The sequence below is a fragment of the Desmodus rotundus genome, chromosome 7 (genome assembly GCF_022682495.2).
Source record: "Desmodus rotundus isolate HL8 chromosome 7, HLdesRot8A.1, whole genome shotgun sequence".
NCBI lineage: Eukaryota > Metazoa > Chordata > Mammalia > Chiroptera > Phyllostomidae > Desmodus > Desmodus rotundus.
Window position 1 is genome coordinate 5,228,462 of NC_071393.1, and position 23,554 is coordinate 5,252,015.

The following is a 23,554-nucleotide window of genomic DNA, read 5'->3' on the forward strand; positions in this document are numbered from 1 at the left end:
GGATTATTTTTAGTGGTTGCTGAGACCCACAGCTGGAAGACTTGAGCAACCAATTAAATGCCCTTAAACTCATGTGGCAGCCCCACAAAGCTATTTGAGTTTAAAACATAGAATTCTTTTACAGTCGTCACACTATTTTTGCACTGATTATACACTTATATATTTGACTTATAAGAACACCAATTGTTCTGACAATCCAATTTACTTAGAACAAATAGTTCAATAGGGAAAATAATAAAAGACTCACCATGGTATAAAGTGATAGAGTGTGGAAACCACTGACCTCCCTTGATACACCAGGCAGTTGGATACCCAAGGGTAATGTTAGCATATCATAGCAGCATTCTCTGAAACTGATAAAATCCCCAGTGCATTCTTGTTTTTCTCTTTCTGGATCCACTCAGAATATGCCTTACTTTTATTTTTTCTTTAGTATTTTGAAACAAAGCATACTAATATTTCATATAGTAGCAAAAAATGAACATTAAAGAAAAGCCAAGATCACATTCTAGTCCTAAATATACTTTTGACTAGATTGATTAGATTTAACAAAACTATTTTCAGGATTCTAAGCTTCCAATAGTCATTAAATGAAGTTTAAGTGTGATCCAAAATGCCAAATCAACACCAAGAAATCAACAAAAATAATAAGTTTATATTGCTTCAAAATAAGGCAGGAGGGAGAAAATTGATGGAGTTAAAAATGAAGTGAGATGGCATGAATTTGAAACTGTTGAAGATAGGTAACAGGTGATAACTCAAAAAAAAGTGCCTTCTGATGTGATGCAGTCAGAGCCTGGATTTAATCAAGTTTAGGAATCTACCAGTTTACAGGAAACATGGGGCAAAATATATTAACGGATATCATGAAGTTACAAATCAGTTAAATCCAAAATGTGGTAAATTCAACCTAACAAATGACAGTTTCTTCAACAAATAAATGACATGAGAAGAAAACACAGTATGGGGAGAGGAATAATTACTATAAATTTCAAGTCACACAAAAGCTAAGTGTGGCTTCCCAATTTCAAAAACGTATTACAAAGCTATAATAATTAACAGTGCGGTACTGGCATAAGGACAGACATAAAAACCAATGGAGCCCTGGCTGGTGTGGCTCAGTGGGTTGAGTGCCGGCCTGCAAACCAAAGGGTCGCCAGTTTGATTCCTGGTCAGGGCACATGCCTGGGTTGCAGGCTAGGTCCCTAGTGGGGGACACATGGGAGGCAACCACACATTGATGTTTCTCTCCCTTTCTCCCTCCCTTCTCCTCTCTAAAAATAAAATAAATAAAATCCTAAAAAAAAAAAGGAAAGGAATGGAGCGCCCAGAAATAAGTCCTCATTTTTAAAAAAAGATGTTACTTATTTATTTTTAGAGAGAGGGGAAGGGAGGGAGAAAGACCGGAAACGAAACATCGATCTGTTGACCCTTGCATATCCCCAACTGGGGACCCAGCTACAACCCAGGCACGTGACCTGACAGGGAATCGAACTGGCAACCTTTTGCTTTGCAGGCCGGCACTCAACTGAACCTCAGCAGCCAGGGCTAAATCCTCATGTTCACAGGCAACTACTTTTTAAAAAGGGGATTGAGAGTATTCAATGGGGAAAAGACGTCTTTTCAAGAAACAATTCTGGAAAAAATGGATATCCACATGCAAAAGGATGATGCCGAAGTGTTATCTTATATGATATACAAAATTAACTCAAAATGGTTCAAAACCTAAATATAAAACTATAGCGCTCAGAAAAAAACAAAGGAAAATCTCTATGACCTTGAATTTAGCAATGATTTCTTAATTGTAATACCAAAAGCATAGGCAACATGAAAAAAAAGGTAAGAATTTTATCAAAATTTAGAACCTTTGTGCAAAGGATGCTATCAGAGAGTGAAAAGACAACGCACAGAAGAAAATATTTGCATATCATATATCTGGCAAGGGGGTAAATATCCAGAATACATAAAGAACTGCAACAACTAAACAAACAAAAAATACAATCTAATCCAAAAATGGGCAAGACTTCAATAGGCATTTCCTCAAAGAAATAATGCATTTTGCCTAAAAGCACATGAAAATATGTTCAACATCACTAGTCATTAGAAAATATAAATAAAAAACACAATGAGCCACCACTTCAGCCTTACTTAGATAGCTATTATTAAAAATAAATAAATAAATAAAAGGTTGGCAAAAATATGGTGAAACTGGAACCCTCCCTGTGCATTGCTTATGGAAATATAAAATGGTGCAACTGCTATGGAAAACAGTATGGCAGTTCTCAAAAAATTAAACATAGGATTATCATATGATCCAGCAATTTCACCTATAAACATAACCCAAAGTAACTGAAAGTAAGGATTTGAACAGACAATTGTACACCAATATTCACAGCAACATTATTTACAGTAATGAAAATGTGAAAAAAGAACACCCCTGAAATGTCAATGAATGAACAGACGAACACAATGTGGTACATCCACACAATGAAATATTATTTAGCCTTAAAAACGGATGAAGTCCTGATATATGCTAGAGCACAGATGAACCTTGAAGAAATGCTAAGTGAAATACGCCACACACAAAAGGACAACTGTTGTATGATTCTACTTAAATGAGATATAAGTAGAATTCATAGATGAGAGAGTAGCATGGTAAATGCCAGGGGCTGGGGAATGGTTAGAATAGGAAGCAAGCAATTTCTTAATGGGTACAGGGCTTCCTTTTGGGGTAAAATATGTGTCGAACTTTATAGAAGTGGTGGTAGCACAATAATGTGATGTACTTAATGCCATTAAACTACTTTTAAAAAGGTTCTACTACTCAGCCGTAAAAAGATGAAACACTGTCATTTGCAACAACATGGATGGACCTTGAGAGTATTACGCTAAGTGAAATAAGTCGGATGGAATGACAAAAACTATGATTTCACTCAGCTATGGGATATAAAACAAAAAGCAACAAACAAAACAAGCAAGTAAAATAAACCTCAAAGACAGCCAATAGAATGGTTATCTGGGAAGGGAGTGGGGGGGAGGACAAAGAGAAAAGGGAGTCAAATAAAAGGTGAAGGAAGGAGACTAGACTTGGGTGGTGAGCACAGACTAGAGTATACAGATGTTGTATTTATTATAAAATTGCACACCTGAAGTTTATATAATGTTATTAGCCAATGTTATTCCTCCAATAAATTTAATAAAAATAGATTCTAAAAACTGGTTAAAATGGTAACTTTCATGTTATGTATATTTTACCACAATTAAAAAAAAACAGGAGGGTGGGGGGAGGCGGAGGAGGGTATAGGAGGGGTGAATGGTGACAGAAGGAGACTTGACCTGGGGTGGTGAACACACAATACAGTGTACAGATGATGTGTTGTGGAACTGCATACCTGAAACCCGTGTAGTTTTGTTCACCAGTGTCACCCCAATAAATAGAATTAAGGAAAAAAACCCACAAAAATACTCAGATTCTCTTGCCAAAGTAACTTCATTTGCAACCGTGTGTAGGTTAAGTTCATGCCTGTGAGTGCTCCAGAAAGAGTGGAGGTCGCCCTGACCAGGTGGCTCAGTTGGAGTGTTGTCCATACACCAAAAAGTCACAGGTTCGATTCCTGGTTAGGACACATACTTAGGTTGCAGGGGTTCAATCCTGAGTCAGGGCATGTACAGGAGGCAACCAATCTATGTTTCTCACATGGATGTTTCTTTCTTTTTTTCCTTCTCCCCCACCCTTCCTCTCTAAAATCGATGAACATATCCTCAGGTGAGGCTTAAAAAATAAACAAAACAGTGGAGGTTGTAGTCAAAGGCAACTGGTAGATTATTAGTAGAATCACCAGAGATACAGGCTTAACTGGATAAAAAATAAGATCCAACTATACATGGTCTATAAAAAAGATACTTTAGATTCAAAGACCCAAGTACTGGATCTGGCACAACTAACACCCCCTTTTTATTACAAAATCATAAGCATGTCAATCTATAATATAACAACATCACACTCAAGCACACCATATGACATTTTAGGTGAAATGTTCTAATTAAAACTATGAATTACTACACCCATATTATTACCCTACCAACCACACTCAAGCAGATATTACTTCTGCTGGACCCTGTATATTGAAAATAAAAGGATAGAAAAAGACATATCACACGAATAGCACATACAAGAACGTTGGAGTGGCTGTACTATTATCAGACAAAACAGACTTTAAAACAATGTTCCCCTGGCCAGGCAGCACAGTTGGTTAGAATGTCATCCCGACAGCCCAGGTTACATGTTCGATCTCTGGTCAGGGCAACCAATGAATGCATAACTAAGTGGAATAACAAATTGATGTTTCTGTTGCTCTCTAAAAATCAATGTAAAGCCCTGGCTAGTGAGACTGAGTGGATTGAGTGCCAGCCTGCAAACTGGAGGATCGCCAGTTTGACTCCCAGTCAGGGCACATGCCTGGGCTGCGGGCTAGGTCCCTAGTAGGGGCCACGTAAGACGCAACCACACATTGATGTTTCTCTCCCTTTCTCCCTCCCTTCCCCTCTCTAAAAATAAATAAAATCCTTAAAAAATGGAAAGGAATAGAGAGCCCAGAAATAAATCCTCATTTTTTAAAAAAGATTTTATTTATTTTTAGGGAGAGGGGATGGGAGGGACAAAGAGCGGGAATGAAACATTGATCAGACCAGTAGGGGGCGTGCGAGAAGCAACTGATAGATGCATCTCTCGCACATGGATGTTTCCCTGTCTTTCTCCATCCCTTCCCCTCTCTCTAAAAATAAATAAAATCTTTGTAAAAAGCAATGAAAAAATGTTACTGAGACAAAAAGAGGTGTTAAAGACCGACCCACCAGGAAGAGGAGGCATTCCACCTAAACTCTCTGGACCCTCTCTCACAGAGCCCCTGGGCTGTGAAGAACAAGCTTTTCACGGAAACCGTGTGTCGTCCTGAGCCAGAACCCCGCTCTCTTCATCCTGAGAACTCATCTCATGCTCCACTCCTGTCATCGTACTACCAACCTGACAACTAACTGAATTCCAACTAATAACGAACGAGGAATGATGGAATTAGAAGGCTACCACTTGATAACCACCATAACTGTTTCAGGCAAAAACTGCCACTGGATGCTAAATCTAGTACAGGAGAAACAGCGTATTTAAATGAGTATAGTCACAAAATAACTCCCCACAGGACATTCATTAATGGCAAAGTAAAAAATAACTTTATAGTAAAGGAACCTAGCAGACATCATCCTGGTTAAGTGATCAAAGTTAACCACATCTGCAATGGCAGAAATGTATCCCATGTTTCAACTCCTGATATCGTACAACAGAACACACGTCACTTTCCGTGCTATTCCTGTCAGAAATGCATAATCTGAATCGAATCACAAGAAAACATCAGACAAGCCCTAGTTAAAGGGCATTCTACAAAATAACTAATTTTCTAAAGTGTCAAGTGATAAAAGACAAAGAAAAACGAAGGAAGTACTTCGGATTAAAAGAAACCATAAAGACATGACACCTGAATGTAACATATAATCCTGGAATGGTTCTTGGACCAGGGAGAAAATTATTTATTTGCTGTAAAGAGCATTAGAAGAACAACTGGTAAAATTTCAATAAGGCCTATAGATAACAGTTTAACATAATATATAATTCCCTGTGGTTTTATAAGAGAATGTCCTTGTTATTAAAAAATACATTTTAAAGTAGGTAGGGCTGAGAAGCACCATGTCTCTCACATGTTTAATAAAATAATTTTAATTTTAGACACATGTATAAATTACATATGTATGTATATTTTACATATACATATGTAAATTTTAACACTAGAAAATAAAAAATAAACATAGTGAAATGTTACTTGAGATAGGTGAAACGTATAGAATTATTTGTACTATTGTTGCAAACTTTTCTGCTAAGTCTAAAACTATTTATAAACAAAATATTTTTAAAAATTAGTAACTGTTGTAGCCATGACTGGTGTGGCTCAGGTGGTTGGGCATCTTCCCTCAAGGCAAAAGGTCACCAGTTCCATTCCTGATCAGGGCACATGCCTTGGGTTGCAGGTTGGTCCCCATTTCAGGGCACGTATGAGAGGCAACTGATTGATGTTTCTCTCTCCTCTCTTTCTCCCTCCCTTCCCAGCTCTCTAAAATAAACAAATGAAATCTTTAACATAAAAAAGATAAAAATTAGAAACTGCTGTTATTTAAATAGACCCTGTATCTTATTTTATAGTTCACTTCAAAACATTGTATTTCATCTTATTTAATATACTGGGTTGGCCAAAAGTTCATTTGGTTTTTTCCCTAAGATGGCTCTAGCAGCACTTAGCTGTCTTTAACTTCATTCAAAACAATTTTGTTAGATTCTACAGTTACAGCTGTCATATCAGCATGCATTAAAAAAAAAACATCAAAACTGGTGAATTTTTGTGTAGCCATTTTAATACTAAAGATGGAAGAAGGTATGCAACATTTTCGGCATACTATGCTTTATTCAAGAAAAAGAAAGATAAAAACCAACTTAAACACAAGAAAAAGATTTGTGCAGTATATTAGGGAAAGTGTATTAAACATGTCAAAAGTGGTTTGCGAAGTTTCATGCTAGAGATTTCTTGCTGGACAGTGTTCCACGGTTGGGTAGACCAGTTGAAGTTGATAGCGAGCGATTAAATCAAAACATTAATTGAGAACACTAAACATTATACCACACAGGAGACAGCCGACATACTCAAAATATCCAAATCAATAACGTTATTGGTGGAAATGAAAAATGTGTCTTTCATTTTACAGAAAAAACTAAACAGACTTTTTGGCCAACCCAACACAAGGAAGAAAGCATTACTGACTGCAAATATCAGATTGAAAACAAACACGTGAAAGAAAAAAAAAATTAGAAACTGTGACTTTTACTTTATTATTCAAAATGTCTATTTTTTTGTAAATAAAAATTTAATCCTACCCTGCCTACTCAAATGTTACCTTTACAAAAAGCCTTCCTTGAATCATGCCATCCCAGTCAAACATATGGTGATCTCTTTAAGTCTCTAGATTGGAATTTAGCATATCTGCCTTGCATTACAGTTACTGGTGAACCTGTCATACGCCCACTACTCAGGGCCTGATCACCTGGTGCTTGCTGTGCAAATCCGAAAATGATGCTCGCACAGGGAATCACAGACCCAAACTGGAGAAAACTGTGCGGTCGGCAGTCATGCATTCATGAAAATTAGAAGGTACCAGAAACAGATGTAGCCCCAAACAGCACATCGTATGGCAGAATAAACACCTAGATTACAACACTCATCATGCCTTGTCTAGGAGCTCTTGGATGAAACAAAACCCAAACAACTAACGTTGACAGACAGTATCATATTCATCTTTGTATCATCTACCAAAGTTAGCACAGAGGACCTGTACATTACATATGATATACATTTAATACATGTTTAATAAGTCAGTGAGAGAGTCAAAGAAGAGGGGAAAGAAAAAAAAAAGGAAATGAAAGCTTTCAGAATAATCATTCTCTAAATCAAGGGTCAGCAAACTATAGGCTTGGCAACTTGTTTTCTTCTGGCCTCTAAAGTATGGTTTTTAAGTTCTTAAAGGGTTGTTTTAAAAAAGGAAGAGAAGTCAGGAAGAATATGTAACAGAGGAGTTATATGGCCCATAAAGCCTAAAATACTGGGTTGGCCAAAAAGTTCCTTTAGTTTTTTCGGTACAATGGCTCTAGTAGTGCTTAATTTTCTTTTACTTCATTAGAAACAATTTTGTTAGACTGTATTGTGACAGCTGTCATATCAGCATGCATTAAAAAAAACTTCAAAATTGGTGAATTTTTGTATAGCCATTTTTAATATTGAAGATGGAAGAAGATACTCAGTATTTTCAGTGTATTGTGCTTTATGATTTCAAGAAAGGTAAAAACACAACTGAAATGCAAAAGAAAGATTTGGGTAGTGTATGGAGAAGGTGCTGTGACTGATCAAAGGTGTCTAAAGTGGTTTGTGAAGTTTTTTGGTACTACTAACATTCTGGCCAAATAATTCTTTGCTGTGGGCTATCTTATGCATTGGTAGATGTTTAGGGGCACCCCTGGCCTCTACCCACTAGAAGCCAATAGTAGAAGATAGCCAACATACTAAAAATATCCAAATTAATAAAGTTGTTGGTGAAAATGAAAAAAATGTGTTTTATTTTGCAGAAAAAACTAAATGAACTTTTTGGCCAACCCAGTACTTACTATCTGGGTCATTACCAAGAAAAGTCTGCTGACCTCTGTGCTAAAAAAAAAAAAAAAAAAAAGTGGCTGCAGTGTTAATAACTGCAATTTAAAAACAAAGTCTATTGCTGTTTTATACAAACCAGTACTTCTAAAAGAAATGTCTCAATAGCATTAAATATTTTTCATGAAAGTTTAATGTATATATAACCAAAAACCGCCATGAGCCCTGGCCAGATGCTCAGGCGGTTAGAGCATTGTCCTAATAAGCCAAGGTTGCAGGTTTGATCCTCAGATCAGGGCGCATGCAAGCAGCAGCCAATGAATGCATTAATAAATGGAACAAGAGATCAATGTTCCTCTCAGTGCCTGTCTCTGTCTCTCTCTTCCCCTCTTTCTCTCTCTAAAATCAGTAAGTAAAAATTTTTTTAAAAAGAGAGAAAGTCATGAAAGTGCTCTTATTCTCATTTAATTATTTTTAAGCTTTACAACGAAATCCAATTGAGGTTGATCTATCTACTGATAAAACATTAAGGTGTGTCTTTTAGTAATGTATGTTTGATGACAATGCTATGAGCAAGTTCTATAAACCCAAGAACTTTGTACTGACCACTAAATCAAAAGCACCTAGCATAAACTAATGAAGGGTTAAACAGTAGATAGATTAAAACAGACTTGAAACATACCAACTTGTGAACCTCATGTGAATGCTGATTAGAACAAAATGTAAAAGAAAAATAAACTGACAAAACACTCAAACTGAAGCTTCTATCTTGTACAATATAAAGAAATAAAAGGCACAATGATTGGACAGGAAGAAGGAAAACTGTCTTTAAAAGGCCACATGCTCATTTAAGCAGAAAATCCTGAGAGAATCTACAAAGAAGCTACTAAAAATAAGAGGTTAGCAAGGCTAACTTGAAACAGGATCAATGATCCAATCATAAAAATTTTAAATTAAAACTTCTATAAATATAGGAGAAAATCTTTTTTAGAAAGATTTTCATTTTTATTTATGTTTAGATAGAGGGGAATGGAGGGAGAAAGAGAGGGAGAGAAACATCAATGTGCAAGAGAAACATCAATCAGTTGCCTCTCGCATATCCCCCAAGTGGGGACCTGGCACACAACCCAGGCATGTGCCTGACTGGGAATCTAACCGGTGACCTTTCCCCTTGCGGGAAGATGCCCAACCCACTGAGCCATGCCAGTCAGAGCTGGGAGAAAATCTTTATGACCTTGGGTTAGACAAAGACTTTAGATAGGACAGAAAAATACAAACCATAAAAGAAAAAAATTGATAAATTAGACTTCATTAAATTTTTAAATAGTCTATTCTTTGCAAGACACTGTTAAAATAAAAAGTCAATCCATGGATGAGGAAATATTTGCAAAAGATATTGATAATGGACTTATACACAAAATATATGAAGAATTCATATAACATTAATAAAAAGATTTAAAAAACTCTAGTAAGTGTACAAAAGACACACTCATTTAACCAAGTTAAGATCTACTGAGTAAAATTAAAGACCGACAATAGCAACTACTAGTGGGGATGCTGAGCCCCTGAAATTCTCATGCACTGCTGGTAGGAAGGGAAAATGGTACAGCCGTTTTGGAAAAAAGTTTGGCAGTTTCTTATAAAGTTAAACATACTTATACAACGTAGCAATCCCACTCGTAGGTAATCATTCAAGAGCAATAAATGAGAATGTTCAAAGCTGGTTTATTCATAATAGCCAAGAACTGAAAACAGCCCAAATGTTCACTATCTGGTGAACAAATAGCGAACTGTGATAATACAGTTGGCCCTCTGTATCAGCGGGTTCCGCATCTGCAGAATCAAACAATCGCAGATCAAAAATATGCAGGGAAAAACGGCTGTTGCCGACATGCACTATGTAGTTAGGCCTAGAATGGGTGTGTCTGTACTGAACAGGCACAGACTTTTTTTTATTATTCCCTAAACAATACAATATAGCAACTATTTACACAGCATTTACATGGTACTAGGTATTATAAACACGCATGTGTTAATCAACTGTGTTTTCAGTCAGGCTTCTGGTCAACAATAGGCTATTAGTAGTTAAGTTTTTGAGGAGTCAAAAGATATACGTGGATTTCTGACTGTGAAGGGAATTGGCGACCCTAACACCTGTGTTGTTCAAGGGTCAACTATAATTTTTAACATTCCTTAAATCCCTCACAAGTTTTCTTCCATTGTTCTCACTTGCATATGCCCTTTTCAGAAATGTTAAATACAACAGTAAGTCATTCCATCTCTGCTACTTTCTGGCCAAGTAAATTTAAACAAGTCACTGAGTCTCTCTGGGCCTTAGCTTCTTCATGAGTAAAATAGGACAGGGCAACAGATTATCTAGTAGCAGTGTGTGTGTTATAATCAAATGGGGAAAAGTCACACACACACACAATCACATACATATACACCCGAGAAGAATAGGAAGCTTATGGTGTGGTCCACTCAGTTGCCCTTCCTTTCAATCATGACCCTAATTGACTTTCACAAGTTTAGATCAAGCGGCTTCTCAGACATACTGATTTCTGTGACGAGCCAGTGGCTCTCCCTAAAACATTAAAAGAAATAAAACCCTTAGCAACATAGTAGCCCTATCTTCTGATGAAAGCGGTTAATCCCCACATCCCAAGATTTCTTTCCATTATTTTATAAGATAGAAACAAGTATCAGCAACTCAAACGTATCAGAAGCGGCAAGGGCAGTTTGAGTTCTCTGCCTTGTCTCCTGCACTAATATGTGAGCTCCAGGGCAGAAGAGACCTCTGGCGTGTTCACTACTGTATCCCCAGAGCCTGGCAAACACACGGTACTCAAGAAGAAGAAGGAGTTTAACTATGGAATGCCTAGAAAATAAATGCCATGTTCCTTTTGAAATGACAGCTTTTCCCCAGCAGGTTAAACTTGTCTGCTTAAGAAAGGAAGCAATGCTCACATAACCAGTAAGTAATTTACCACTTATCAAGTATACAAAGTTGTACAAGGCACTTGCTCTGCCGCCCGCCGCCCCCCCCCACCTCCCCCTCCCCGGACCTCAAGATGCTCTAAATCTAAAAGGAAGACAATGCAGGAAGCTCCTTTACTTCCAAACAAGTTAGATCCCAAATAGTTTGTCACCAAACATGAGCTACAAATGGCAAGTAAGCACATGGAAAGATCCCACACATCATTAGGCATTAAAGAGATACAAGTTCAAACCACAATGAAACACCACTACACACAGTCACTAAAATGACTGAAATTAAAGATTAACATACCAAGTGTTGCCCCAAAATTAGAGCAATTAGAAATCTGTACCTGAAACTAATATTGTACATCAACTGTGATTGAAATCAAGTATTTAAAAGAAATCCCATATATTGTTGAGACAAATTAGTAGTCACTTCAGCAAACAGTTTTGCAATTACTTTTAAAATTGAATACTTGCCCATACAGCTCAGAAATCCCATTTCATTATATTTAATCAAGAGAAATGTAATTGTTAAGATCACACAAAATCTGCACAAGTATTCCTAGCAGCTTTATTTCCAACAGCCAAAACCTACAAACTCAAATGTCCCTCCCTTGATAAACAAACCATGGCACATGCATACTGTTAACAGAATACAACTCAGCACCAAAGATGAGAAACTACTGTTAACACTCCAAAGCATTATTAGAGAACCCAATCACAAAAGGTTATACTGTATGGTCCCATATATATGGCATTCTAGAAAAGACAAAACTATACTGACAAGAAACAGACCAGTAATTGTCAGGGCTGGAGGAAGAAGGGGACTAAGAGGCACAGGGAAACTTTATGGGGACATATTATGTGTGTGGTAGTGGCTACATGATTATGTGTCTGTCAAAACTCAAGACCTATACACAAAAAGGACGAACTTTATGTAAACTGTATGTCAATACATCTAATTAAACAGCAATCTACCACAATAAGGAATAACTACCTAGTAATATGAGCTGAATCACAGTGCAACGAGCAATGAAAAAAGTCTTTTCTGTACAGCCACATGTTCCTAAGTCCAAAATGGACAGGAGGAGGTTATGAAGCTTGCAGACCCAGTGTGTGAACATTCTATTGGGCATCTCTCAATAACTGCCTCACAGGCCACTGTAGATTGCCAGGGGTGTCCAACCTTTTGGTGTCTCTGGGCCACACTGGAAGAACAGTCATCTTGAGCCACACATTAAATACATAGTGACATGTAATCACAAAAAAAACCCTCATAGTGTTTTAAGTAAGTTTACGATTTTGTGTCGGGCCGCATTCAAGCCATCCTGGGCCACAGGTTGGACACCACTGCCGGCTTAGACCCTTTAATCAATGGACTGTGAAACTGTCGCACTGCTTGTAGGTCTCGACAAAATTTTCAGCAGTCGAACTTTAACTTTAGCCTTTCCCAAACTTCTCCCATCCTTAGCTGCAAACTTCCCAGTTTTCCCATTTCATTAATTTTCTATCATTTGCTGATTATTACTGACTAAATTAAAATGGTACTTTTGGATCTCTGCCCTTCAGAATAATTCATCCTGTCCCAAGCCGTCATTTTCTTACTACTTACAATTTTTTAAATCTCACTTCAACCACAATTAAATGCTGACACTGCCAACACCCAGTACTGCTACACTTGTTGAAAATGGTAGCTTCAACAACAAACTAAGCTCACAGTAAACACACAGAATTTAAAAATGACCAGAATGGTTGACTGTGAAATGTCCATAAAGAAACAAAAGATGACCATCTGCTGGTGGGGATAACCCACTCATGCTGTGGGGCGTAGCACCGCTCCTCTCTCAGAGTTCATCCTGAGGAGGTCTGTCAGCGGAAGAGCTGCTGCACTTACATACAAGGTACGGTGCAACGAACGCCAAAGCTACAGGAAGAGGAAGGAGTCACATTTTCCTAGAGTAAATATGGTGAGACACTGTGCGAGGGAATCTGGGCTAAGCCTTCAAAGACTTGTGTTTAAATGAGGACAAGACGACTAGATTGGAAGAATTTGATTTATGCTGGAGAATAAATACAGTGTGGGCAGTTTGTTGAGGGACTTGATATCAGGCTGAATAGTCTAGATTGGATTGCTAGTAATGAGAGCCACTGAAAGTTTCTCAATAGAAAGAGGACACAATGAAAGACATTTGGGGAGAGTGTTATGGCTGTGAAGTATTTATGAAGTATCTGGACAAGAAGTGACTGATCAGAAGTTTGCAGAACTACAGTCAGCAAATACCATCTGGTACTCAGGACAAAAAAGTTACCCCACCCCTTTCTCTATTCACCACGACTTCTCCAAAGCCAAAAGAAACCTCAGCATCCTCTATGTAACACTCCCATCAATCAGAATTGGCATATAAGGTAAAACCTGTTTGCCATCTAGGCTAAGGATCAGAATAGGATACTCAGAGAGGAAAGAAAAGGAATGCCAGGTAGAAACACTATAGTGACTTTATTTTTATTTTGTGTTATTGTTGTTCTATTACAGTTGTTCCACTTTTCCCCTGTGGCTCTCCCCTGCCCCATCCCCCCTCCCACAGTCAATCCCCACCCTGCTGTCCATATCCCCGGGTCATTTATACTTGTTCTTTAACTAGACCCTTCCCCTTCTTTCCTCTCTTTTCCCCCTCCTTCCTCCCCTCTAGTTCCTGTCCGTTTGTTGTTTCCAAAAAATACGGACACTTCAAGAATTTGTGTCACCCTTGCGCAGGAGCCATGCTAATCTTCCTTGTATCGTTCCAATTTTAGTGTATGTGCTGTTGAAATGAGTACGAGTTACTTTATTTTTAAAAAGGACAAACACACTTCCACTTGAAATATATGTGACAGAAAATAAAACAAACAAAAAAACCCAGCCAGCCCTGGCTGGTGTGGCTCAGTGGTTGAGCGCCAGCCTGAGAATCAAAGGGTTGCCGGTTCAATTCCCAGTCAGGGCACAAGCCCGCGTTGTGGGCCAAGTCCCCAGTAGGAGGTGTGCGAGGGGTAACCACACATTGATGTTTCTCTCCCTTTCTCTCTCTAAAACATAAGTAAATAAAATCTTTTTAAAAAGCCCAGCAAAAGTGGAGCCTTTGCTAATTGTAACATTTAGAAAATGTGTTTTTTTTTTCCTGGATAGGTGAATCTTAGATTACTAAACATGAAATTTTGAAAACAAGTCTTAAATATATTAGGAAAAAAAAGGGAACAAGATTCTGAAGCCAGCTATGCAGCTAATGATGGGAGAATGTGACAAATAACCTCTATGGCCTTTGTTTCCTCACCTAAAAAGAGAATGAGAATTAAAAATCACCAGGGCCACTTCCAACTCCAAATCTGTACAATTCTAAACTACTGAAGTCCCCTGTGTGCCAAGAGTGGACTATAATAAAAATGTAGTATCTCACTTTTGAAAAGTATTCTTTTCTTCTTTTAAAAGATATACAAACTGAGCCTGAGAGTGAGTGGCATACCCATTCAAACACATGACTCAGTGCCAAGCCTGTTCAGGGAAATTGGAATACAGTAGTGAACAAAATAAAGTTTTTGCCTGAGTTAATTTTTAAAAAATTTTATTTACTGATCTGAAAGAGAGGGAAGAGGAGACAGACGGAGAGACATCAACTTGCTGCCCCACGTATTTATGCACTGATTGGCTGATCCTTATTGTGCCCTGACCAGGGGACCAAACCCACAACCTCGGCACATCGGAACACCCCCCCAGACAACTGAACTATCTGACCAGGGCTCACAGAGATAAATTTTAGTTACCAAGGGGTGAACCCCAATTCTAGCCTAGACTGGGGTTGCCATATAAAATAAAGGATGCCCAGTTAAATTTGGATTTCAGATAAATAATTTTGTCCCATGCAATTTGGAACATCTTTATACTAAAAAATCAGTCACTGTTTACCAGAAATTCAATTTTAAATGGGTATCCTTTATCTTTATTTTCTAAATCTGGCAGCTCTGGCCTACACATAACTGCAAAAACCTTCCTCCATCCTCTTACTGCAACTAAGTACATCTACATAGTGACTTTGACTACGTCAATGAAAAGTTACTTTATATTGCAGCACAGCATGACACAAAGTGAAACAGAAGTTATTTAAAACAATTCTTAAGCCCTTAACAATGCAATGTATTTTAACATCTTCCCTTCTTTTTCATTTTTTTGAAAAATGCTTGTCATGACCCACTAGAGTGGTTTTACAATCTACTAAGGGGTCATGACCCGCAGTTTGAAAAATACTTCTTTGAGAGATATGAAAAACAAGTTAACCTTGTCTTATGAGTCACCCTTATATGCACACCAATTAACTACATTGTGCTATAAAATAGTAATGCCTCTGGGGTCTACTATGGCATAGAGCTAAAAACTCAGTCACCCAGGATGGTGTGCAGTCATGCATCACGTAACAACATTTTGTTCTATGACGGACCATATATATGCTCGTGGGCCCGTAAGATGATAATGAAGCAAAAAATTCCTATCACCTAATGCAACGCATTACTCACATTTGTGTTGATGCTGGTGTAAACAGTCCCACTGCACTGCCAGGCGTATAAAAGCACAGCACGTACAATCACAGTAGTAGGCTATACCATCTAGATCTGTGTAGGTGGACTCTAATTTTGCCTAATGACACGTTTCTCAGAATGCATCCCCATCAATAAGCAGCTCATGACTACTTTTTGAGCCCCTGTATTCCTTTTTTATAACTCTCCCATCTCTTAACTACCATGCTGTTATTTCTAATGGCTGTCAATATGTTCCCCCTAAAAGTTTTACCTCTCTACTGGCCGGCAATCCGTAAATCAAAAAAGCAAGCTACACAGAATCATGTGCAAAGTAAAAGCAAATAAACTCTGAAAGATGCTCTGAAGGGTTTACCTTTCTGTAATCTGCAAAGACTTTAAATCTTTTCTGTACCTGATTTTCAAGTGTGTTTCAGGAATAAAGTTAACTACACAAGGTCCACAAAAAAAATGTTTATGACCCCCAAAAGAAAAATGCATGATTTGGTTCAAAACCAGCCTTTTCTTTTTTAAAACTAAAACTATAATCAAGATTAATCTTGACTATTTACAAAGACTACTGCTAAAGGTATTTTTTAACATGTTCCATAAAAAGCAGTACAAACAAAAACTGGCGATCCTAAACACTGACAACATGGGTTAGACAAATCCTCTCAAGGTAATACTTACAAGAGGGCAACATTCTAAAGGACTGATACACTCGATAATAATAAGCCACACTCATTTATAATTACATTGCAGACGAGCCTCATACCACAAACTGATGGGATTTACAAAGACTCCATTATAGATGCCATTTTATCCAGTCCCAAAAGCAGCCAGCTATTAATCATGGCATTAAACTGATATTTTATAGTCACTTGAATCAACTTCAAGGCTTAAAGTAATCTGTGTAAGAATTTTTTAAAGGAAATTTCAAATTTTCATATGCATACAACTGCAAATAATTTTCAGCAAATAAAACCTAAGGTTAATAATGGGTGTGGCAAATTTTCATGGACAACCAAGATCCATAACAATACTAACCCATTAAAAATAACAAAATCAAGGACTTAGCACTACAGTAGACTTCATATCACATATGTACAAAATTACATATATTCTTTGGAAAGGAACTAGACTTCCTATTTTAGCAAGCCAAATTCAAGGTTACAAAAAGATATCCTGAAGGGCAAGAACTGTATGTGATGGTATATTCTTTAAGACACACAACGTGATTTTGTTTACATCTACATTTATTTAAAGGAGGGGAAGTACAAATATGTTACACTAAGTCCCCTAATCTCTCAACGCTTAGGGTTTTTCCCATTTTACTGTAAAATAAGATTTTGTTATTTCTTCATGATCTGAAATGCTAGTATTAGGGGAAAAACAAATATTTAAAAAGATGATACACACCGTTGAATCCCAAACAGTGTACCACATAACGCCATTTGGTTTCACATCTGCATGTGCCGTGTGCGCTCACAAAGAGCCCGACAGGTGTGCGCCAAATTTCTCACAGTGCTTCTCTCCAAGGAGAGACTGTGGGCACTTTTAATTTTACAGGAATTTGAGCTTTTTCGTTTTTTGATTTTCTGCATTCTTACTTTTCTACAATGAGCATTTAAAGCTGTTTTTCAAATTATGAGACAGGGCTTTCAAATATAACTGACACAGTACTCATTCAAAGACTGTCTCAATTTATTAATTTCAAGAACGAATCTATTCTGGACACTTGTTCAAGTGCTCCTCTTTTCTGTGTTATACTATAATCCAGCCAAGGGTCAGGAACCACATCCACACAAGTCTGAAAGCTCTAAACCTTACATATATGTAATACAGATTACACAGAATCTTTTGAATTGGTGTTTTAAGTAACAGGAAAGTAGTTTACAACACAACTGCCTACAAAATTACAGCTCTGCTTCATTTGGCAAGCACCTTTGTGCAGAGTAATACTGTTCTACACAGAATGTTCATCTTTGAAAGCAGAAGAAATTCTGTTTGAATAGGAAACCATACTTTAAGGATATCAAAAACATTAAAATATACCTCTATTTCCAATCATAAGTCATGCTAGTAAAGGTTATGGGTTCAAAAGTGTCTATATTACAAATTCCAGATTTAGATGCTAAAATTTTGCAAAGGCTTTACACCAGCTTCCTATTCGCTGATGAGTAAATTTTCTGATACAAAACATCACTTTTCTTGAAGTCTGTCTAACATCTTCAGGAGGCATAAAGACCTAGAGAGGAAAGAGCACTCCACTTTTCCTTTAGTTTACTTTAGTTATAAAGATCACTATATCAACCTCTTAAAATCTTGGTATAGTAACAGTCATAGATGACCCACATATGCTGTTAAAATAAAAAAGTACCTTCACTTAAAAAGATATAGTAGCAGGTAGGCTTGTTAATAAACTCTGTATCTCCACTGAAGTTGTCACAATCATTTGAAATAGCTACAAAAGAGTTTTGTTCAGGCTCAACATTTTATACAATTATCAAAATACTATTATCATCTAGCCAAAATAGGAAATTACAGTTCTAGGAAAAAAAAACTTCTAAAAACTTATAATTCATTTCAAGGTATAAAAACACTCTGCTATGATGAATGTAAGTTCTAACGCAGCTGTAGTTATTTAGGACTAAAAAAAACAGATCCTTCTTTAAGTCGAAACATATGGCTATTAAATAGCTATGATATGAGTTAACATCCCCTGTGTAAAATTGTAACTGTCTTTCTAATTAGAGAAACACAGAAAATACAAGTTTACATTTAACAAAAAAAAAGGAACACCAGGACTGATACCACGAATGTTTTGACTTTTCAGAAGCAAATCTTTAAGCAACTAGAGACTTTTCTTTGATAAACAATATGATGTAGGTTTTTGCCCAATCTTAAAAGGTGTATTTTCTAGTCCTGGCTGGTGTGGCTCAGTGAATTGAGCCAGGCCTGGGAACCGAAAGGTTGAGGGTTCGGTTCCAAGTCAGGGCCCATGCCTGGGTTGCGGCTGGTCCCTGGTCAGAGGCCTGAGAGGCAATCTATCAATGTTTCTATTTCACATCAGTGTTTCTCTCCCACTCTTTCTCCCTCCTTTTCCCTCTCTCTATAAATAAAATCTTTTCTTTTTTAAAGTATATTTTCTCTAGGTACTTGGAATGAAAAATTAAACTAATAAATAAGCCCAACAGAAAAACAAAAATGTGCTCTTTTAACAGGCAATCACAGCTTGCCTCTAATGACCTAGATGCCAATTAACTTTTTTGGTTCAACTTCAAGTTTGGTTATTATCAATACCCACATAAAGAATGAAATTAACAAAAGATGCAGTTTAAACCTTATAAATTACAAATGGGGCTATGTGACTAATTAATCTAGATAAAGAGCAAATGACTACCACCTCACCTCCTTCAAAACTTTCCTCAAATGTTAGCTTCTCAATGAGGCCTCCCCTAATCCATTTTAAATTGCAACTCACTCTCTTCCCCCAACCTCCCATATTATACCCTGAACGTTTCCCCTCTCATCTCCTAACTCTTTTCTAATGGTACCTGGTTTGCTAATCTAATGTCATGTTTATGGTCTGGTTCATCACATTAGAACGTAAACACCAAGGGAGCAGCTATCTTCTATTCATTGATAGATCCCAAGCACCTATACCTGCCTTATATGTATTTTTTCAATAAATTTATGCGATGAGTAAATGTAGATTTTTTAGGCTCTTCTAAAGACATTTAATTTAAAGAAATGAACACCTCGCTGACATTTAAATGGAAGCATAATGAACAATGAAACTAAATTGTAGCATAATTTCTAAATTGCAAGGCCTTCAGAGAAAGAAGCAGTAAAAGCACGAAGTCGAAAATCACTAAAACTAAAGCTTTTATTCATCCTTAATCCCATCAAACAAATTCTAAGTATTTAGAAGTGAGACTATGATGGTTAAAGGTTATAACCTTCCCCCCTTTTTTAAATGGGGAAAAGGAAAAGATATGGGTTAACCAGTAGTAATTCCCAACAGTGCCATGAAACTACATAAAAGTTACCAAAAATGAATTAGTCATAGGGTAGCAGCCAATAAAAAATACTTTGATGAATGAGGGAAGTTAACAAAACAACAAACCACCAAAAAGCTTTACAACAAGTTCCTCAGGACTTTCATTCTTCTGGGTAGCAGGTATCAGCCTAATATGTAAGAACCACGTTTCCTCATTAATACAGTCAGTTTGCGGTGCAGCTTCACACATACCATTTCGTTAAATCCTCAGAGAAACCAAAATCACAAATATAATCAGGTAACTAACAAAAGCACTTAATAATGTATGCACTTTGACATACGTGTAACTTTTCCCTTGAAAACCCCTTACTGGGTCTGACAAACTACAAAGAAACCATTCGATGGAAGAGCCACCCTCTTAACCCCGGAAACTTTACTGCAGGGCACAGCCAGCAAGAGCCATGAAAACCTTCAAGCCCTTTGACCTAGTAAAACCACTCCTGGGAACTTTCTCTAAGGAAATAATTAGACTGAACCAGAAAGCCATTAGTATAAAGATGTTTATTGCACCATTATCTATAATAGGAAAAATGTGGAAACCCAATTCCCAACAACAGAACGGTTAAGAAGAATCTTTAAAAAAAAAATGATGAGGGGGGGAAAAAAGCTAAACACAAAATAACAATCACTAAAACTACATAAATGAAAATGTAAAAAGCCAAAATTAAGGATTGGATGAAGGTAAAATTATGTTCAAACTTTAATATTGTGGTTACGTTGTTCTAAGGGAATAAAAGCCACCTTCTGAAACATATGCGACAATTAAAGGCAGAATTTTTGAAAGCCATTCAAATCAACTATTCATCCTCCCCCACAAAAAAACCCAAAAGTCAAATATGAAGAAATGTTGTATTGTACTATTTAAAGCAGACATGTGAATTTGCAGACTTTCGAGAATATTTTCTAGCTCTCAACACGTCAAAGCCAATGCTGCATTTTCTTCTGCACCGTGGGCCCCAGGGACTTACTTAACTGCTGATGCATTCGAACCGAAGTGAGGACACTCAAGAAAGTGTAACTGGGTGATAAAGAACCCAGTGAGTGACTCGGAACTGAAAGAACTCTCCAAGTGCACGAGAATAACATTTCACACTATATGAGCCCAACACATAACAAAACCGTGTCTCCATCAAAAACAGTAGGGCTACAATTTATGCCTCGAGAACTTAGTGTGAGAGCCAATGCAACGTGAAAGTCTTAGTTTTAATTCTTATTTGAACAAGGTGACTATGTCTGCTAGACTTCTGATTGCTATCTAAGAAGAGAAAAGAAAAAACAACGCATCATCTTTTTCTAGAAAAATTATATTTAAATTTTTCCCATCTTTCTCTATGGATGCCACTGAGGAAGGGGAACTGTAAGTTACAGAATCCTAAGTGGATTAGCTAGGAAAACAGGCACTCCATTTAAATTAGTTTAGCTAGATACAGGTTTTGTAGGTGTTTCAGAGGAAGAGAAATTGTCTGGGAGGGAGGGCAGGAGTCAAAAAACCAATGTTCTCCCCCCGCCCCGAGGGCAGCAGCACCACAGCACTCAAAAATCAGCTCAGTTTCATCTTCATGGGTAACTTCTCCCGTAAATGAAAATTCTTTGGAGATGGATTGCTAAAAACCTGTTTTCAAAAAGAAATGGATGAGGGGAAAAAACTGTTCTTTACCCCACCTGCTAAGGCCCAGGATGCCCGTCTGCTGCAGGAGGACCCCGGGCACCGGGCGGCGGGGCCCTGCGTGCCCTTGGTGCGCTCTGGCGGCGCTCCCCGAGTTAAGGACACTGGCCACAAAGGAATGGAGGCTATTGACATTCGCTGCCCCGTCCGAACACTAAGCAGTCCCCTAGTTCGTGAAGCACGAACTGACCCCCCCCCCGCGCCGGACCCGGGTTCCGGAGACAACCCTGAGCCCCCCGTTTCCACCACCGACCTGGGTACTGGGGGGCGAGGGGGAGACCCCGCAAGTACACGCCCGCGTTTCTGCCCTCAGGAACCCCGCCACGTCCCCTGCTGCAATGCCGCTCCCCTCGGAGTCTCCAAGCTCGGGGCGGGGGCGGGGGTTGGGGGGACGCGCCCCGCCGCCCCCCGCACTTCCGACGCACGCCGGCCCGGCCCTCGCCCGCCGCTCCTCCGAGGCGCCTTCTCTCCCGCGGCCTCGGCGCGGCACTGCGGCTCGGCCACCACCCGCGCACGAGGCCTTGCGGGGGAAGCGGGGCGGCCCGGCCCTCCCCACCCCCGGGTGCGGGAGGGCGGAGCGCTGCGGGAGCTCGGGGCCGCCGCCTCCCCTCCCAAGGCCGAGGGGCGCAGGGGCCACTGCCCACCCACCTCAACCCGGGGGCCCCCGCGCGCCTCCCCGGGCAGGCGGGGGTGCTGAAGGCGCCGGACAGACCCCGAGGATCCCAGATGTGCCCCGAGGCGGCCCGAACTGCCCCCCCTTAACCCCACGGGGGGAGTGGGCAAGTTTCTGGAAACGGAACCAAAACCTGGAGACCCTTCCACGTTAGTATTTCAGCCGGGGGTGGGGGCGCTGCCCAAGCACCCCCCCGCTCGGGGCGGAGGAGGCATAAAGACGGTGGAACAGGGGCTGACAATTGCCGAGACCCGTGAACCGCTCCCAAAAGCCTCAATGGAGAGGGGGAGGCTGCCCAGTCCTTCCATCTTGACCGTTCGGGGGAGGGGGTGGGGTGTTGCAGGAGGCTGGACACGGCCTGACATTCCCAGAGGCAGCCCGCGGCGCCTCCCACCCAACCCCCCGGGCTCCAGCCCCGCGCGGGGAGCCCCACCCCCACTGCGGGCCCCCGGCCCACCGCCCCCCCCACCTCCGAAGCGCGGCCGGTCACGGGGCGGGGACGGCTGTGCGGGACGCGGGGGAGGGGATGCAAGGCCCGGGGCAGGGCCCGGCCCGGAGCCGAGGGGGCTGGGGCGCGACACCCACCTGCCCAGGCCCGGCCGCCCGCCGCCAGCGCTCGCCGCCACCGAGGAGGAGGAAGAAGCCGCGGCCGAGGACGACGAGACTGAAGGCGGTGACGGCGCGGCGGCGGGCGACGTGAGAAGGCCGCCGCCACCGGGCTTGCGGGCATTGGCGACTGCGGGTGGTTGCTGCTGCTGCTGCTGCTGCTGCTGCTGCTGGGGCTTCAGCGACATGGTGAGGGGCCCATATACCGGCCCGCACGCCGGGCGGGGACAGCCGGGAGCCGGGCGCGCCGAGGAGACGCCGGAGCGCGGCGGGGACGCGCGGACGCCGAACGGGGAGGCACGGGTGAGCGCGGCCGGGGGGGCGCCCGGGCCCGCGAGGGGGAGAAGGAGGACGACGAATGGGCGGGGAGGACCGCCGAATCCGAGGAGCTGCCGGGAGCCGGGCCGGGACGCGCCGCCACCGTTGCCGTTGCTACCAAAACAGTCTGAGGCGGAGGGAGGCGAGCGCTGCCCAGAGGGAGGGGGGCCGGGGCCGGGCGGAGGAGGGGCGGCGGAGGGATACGGGTCCGGAGCCGCGATGCCGCCGCCCCGCCGCTCCGGCCGCGGGAGCGAGCGCCGTCCGGGCCACCGTGCCGCAGGGAGGCGGCGAGGCTCGATGGCCGCTGCTGGGCCCCGAGGATCTGCGGCCGCCGAGCGCATCGGGGGCCAGACACAGAGAAGCTCCCCGTGGCGTTGCCGGGTGGGCGCGGAGGTGCGGAATGGGAACTCTTTACCGGAAGTCGGAAGGGTCGGACGGAAGCAGAACGTGAGGCGGCCCCAGGGCCA

At 40.6% G+C, this 23,554-nt stretch overlaps 1 protein-coding gene and 1 non-coding gene across 7 annotated transcripts in view; both read right to left on the reverse strand.

Annotated features, from left to right (window-relative positions):
* ATXN2 (ataxin 2) overlaps positions 1-23,486 on the reverse strand; it is a 93,806-nt gene extending 70,320 nt beyond the window's left edge. For 2 of the 6 annotated variants that reach the window (XM_053928759.1, XM_053928758.1), the window contains exon 1: positions 22,749-23,486. In XM_053928759.1, the coding sequence (XP_053784734.1) occupies positions 22,749-23,428 (680 nt within the window). In that variant the 5' untranslated portion in view covers positions 23,429-23,486. The remainder of the gene's footprint in view (positions 1-22,748) is intronic. The other 4 variants (XM_053928755.2, XM_053928754.2, XM_053928756.2 and 1 more) reach the window with 3 other exon arrangements.
* Positions 13,932-14,036, reverse strand: LOC112310929 (U6 spliceosomal RNA). Its single transcript, XR_002975432.1, has one exon. It is a non-coding gene; the product is annotated as a U6 spliceosomal RNA (small nuclear RNA).
* Positions 23,487-23,554: the final 68 nt, after the last annotated feature.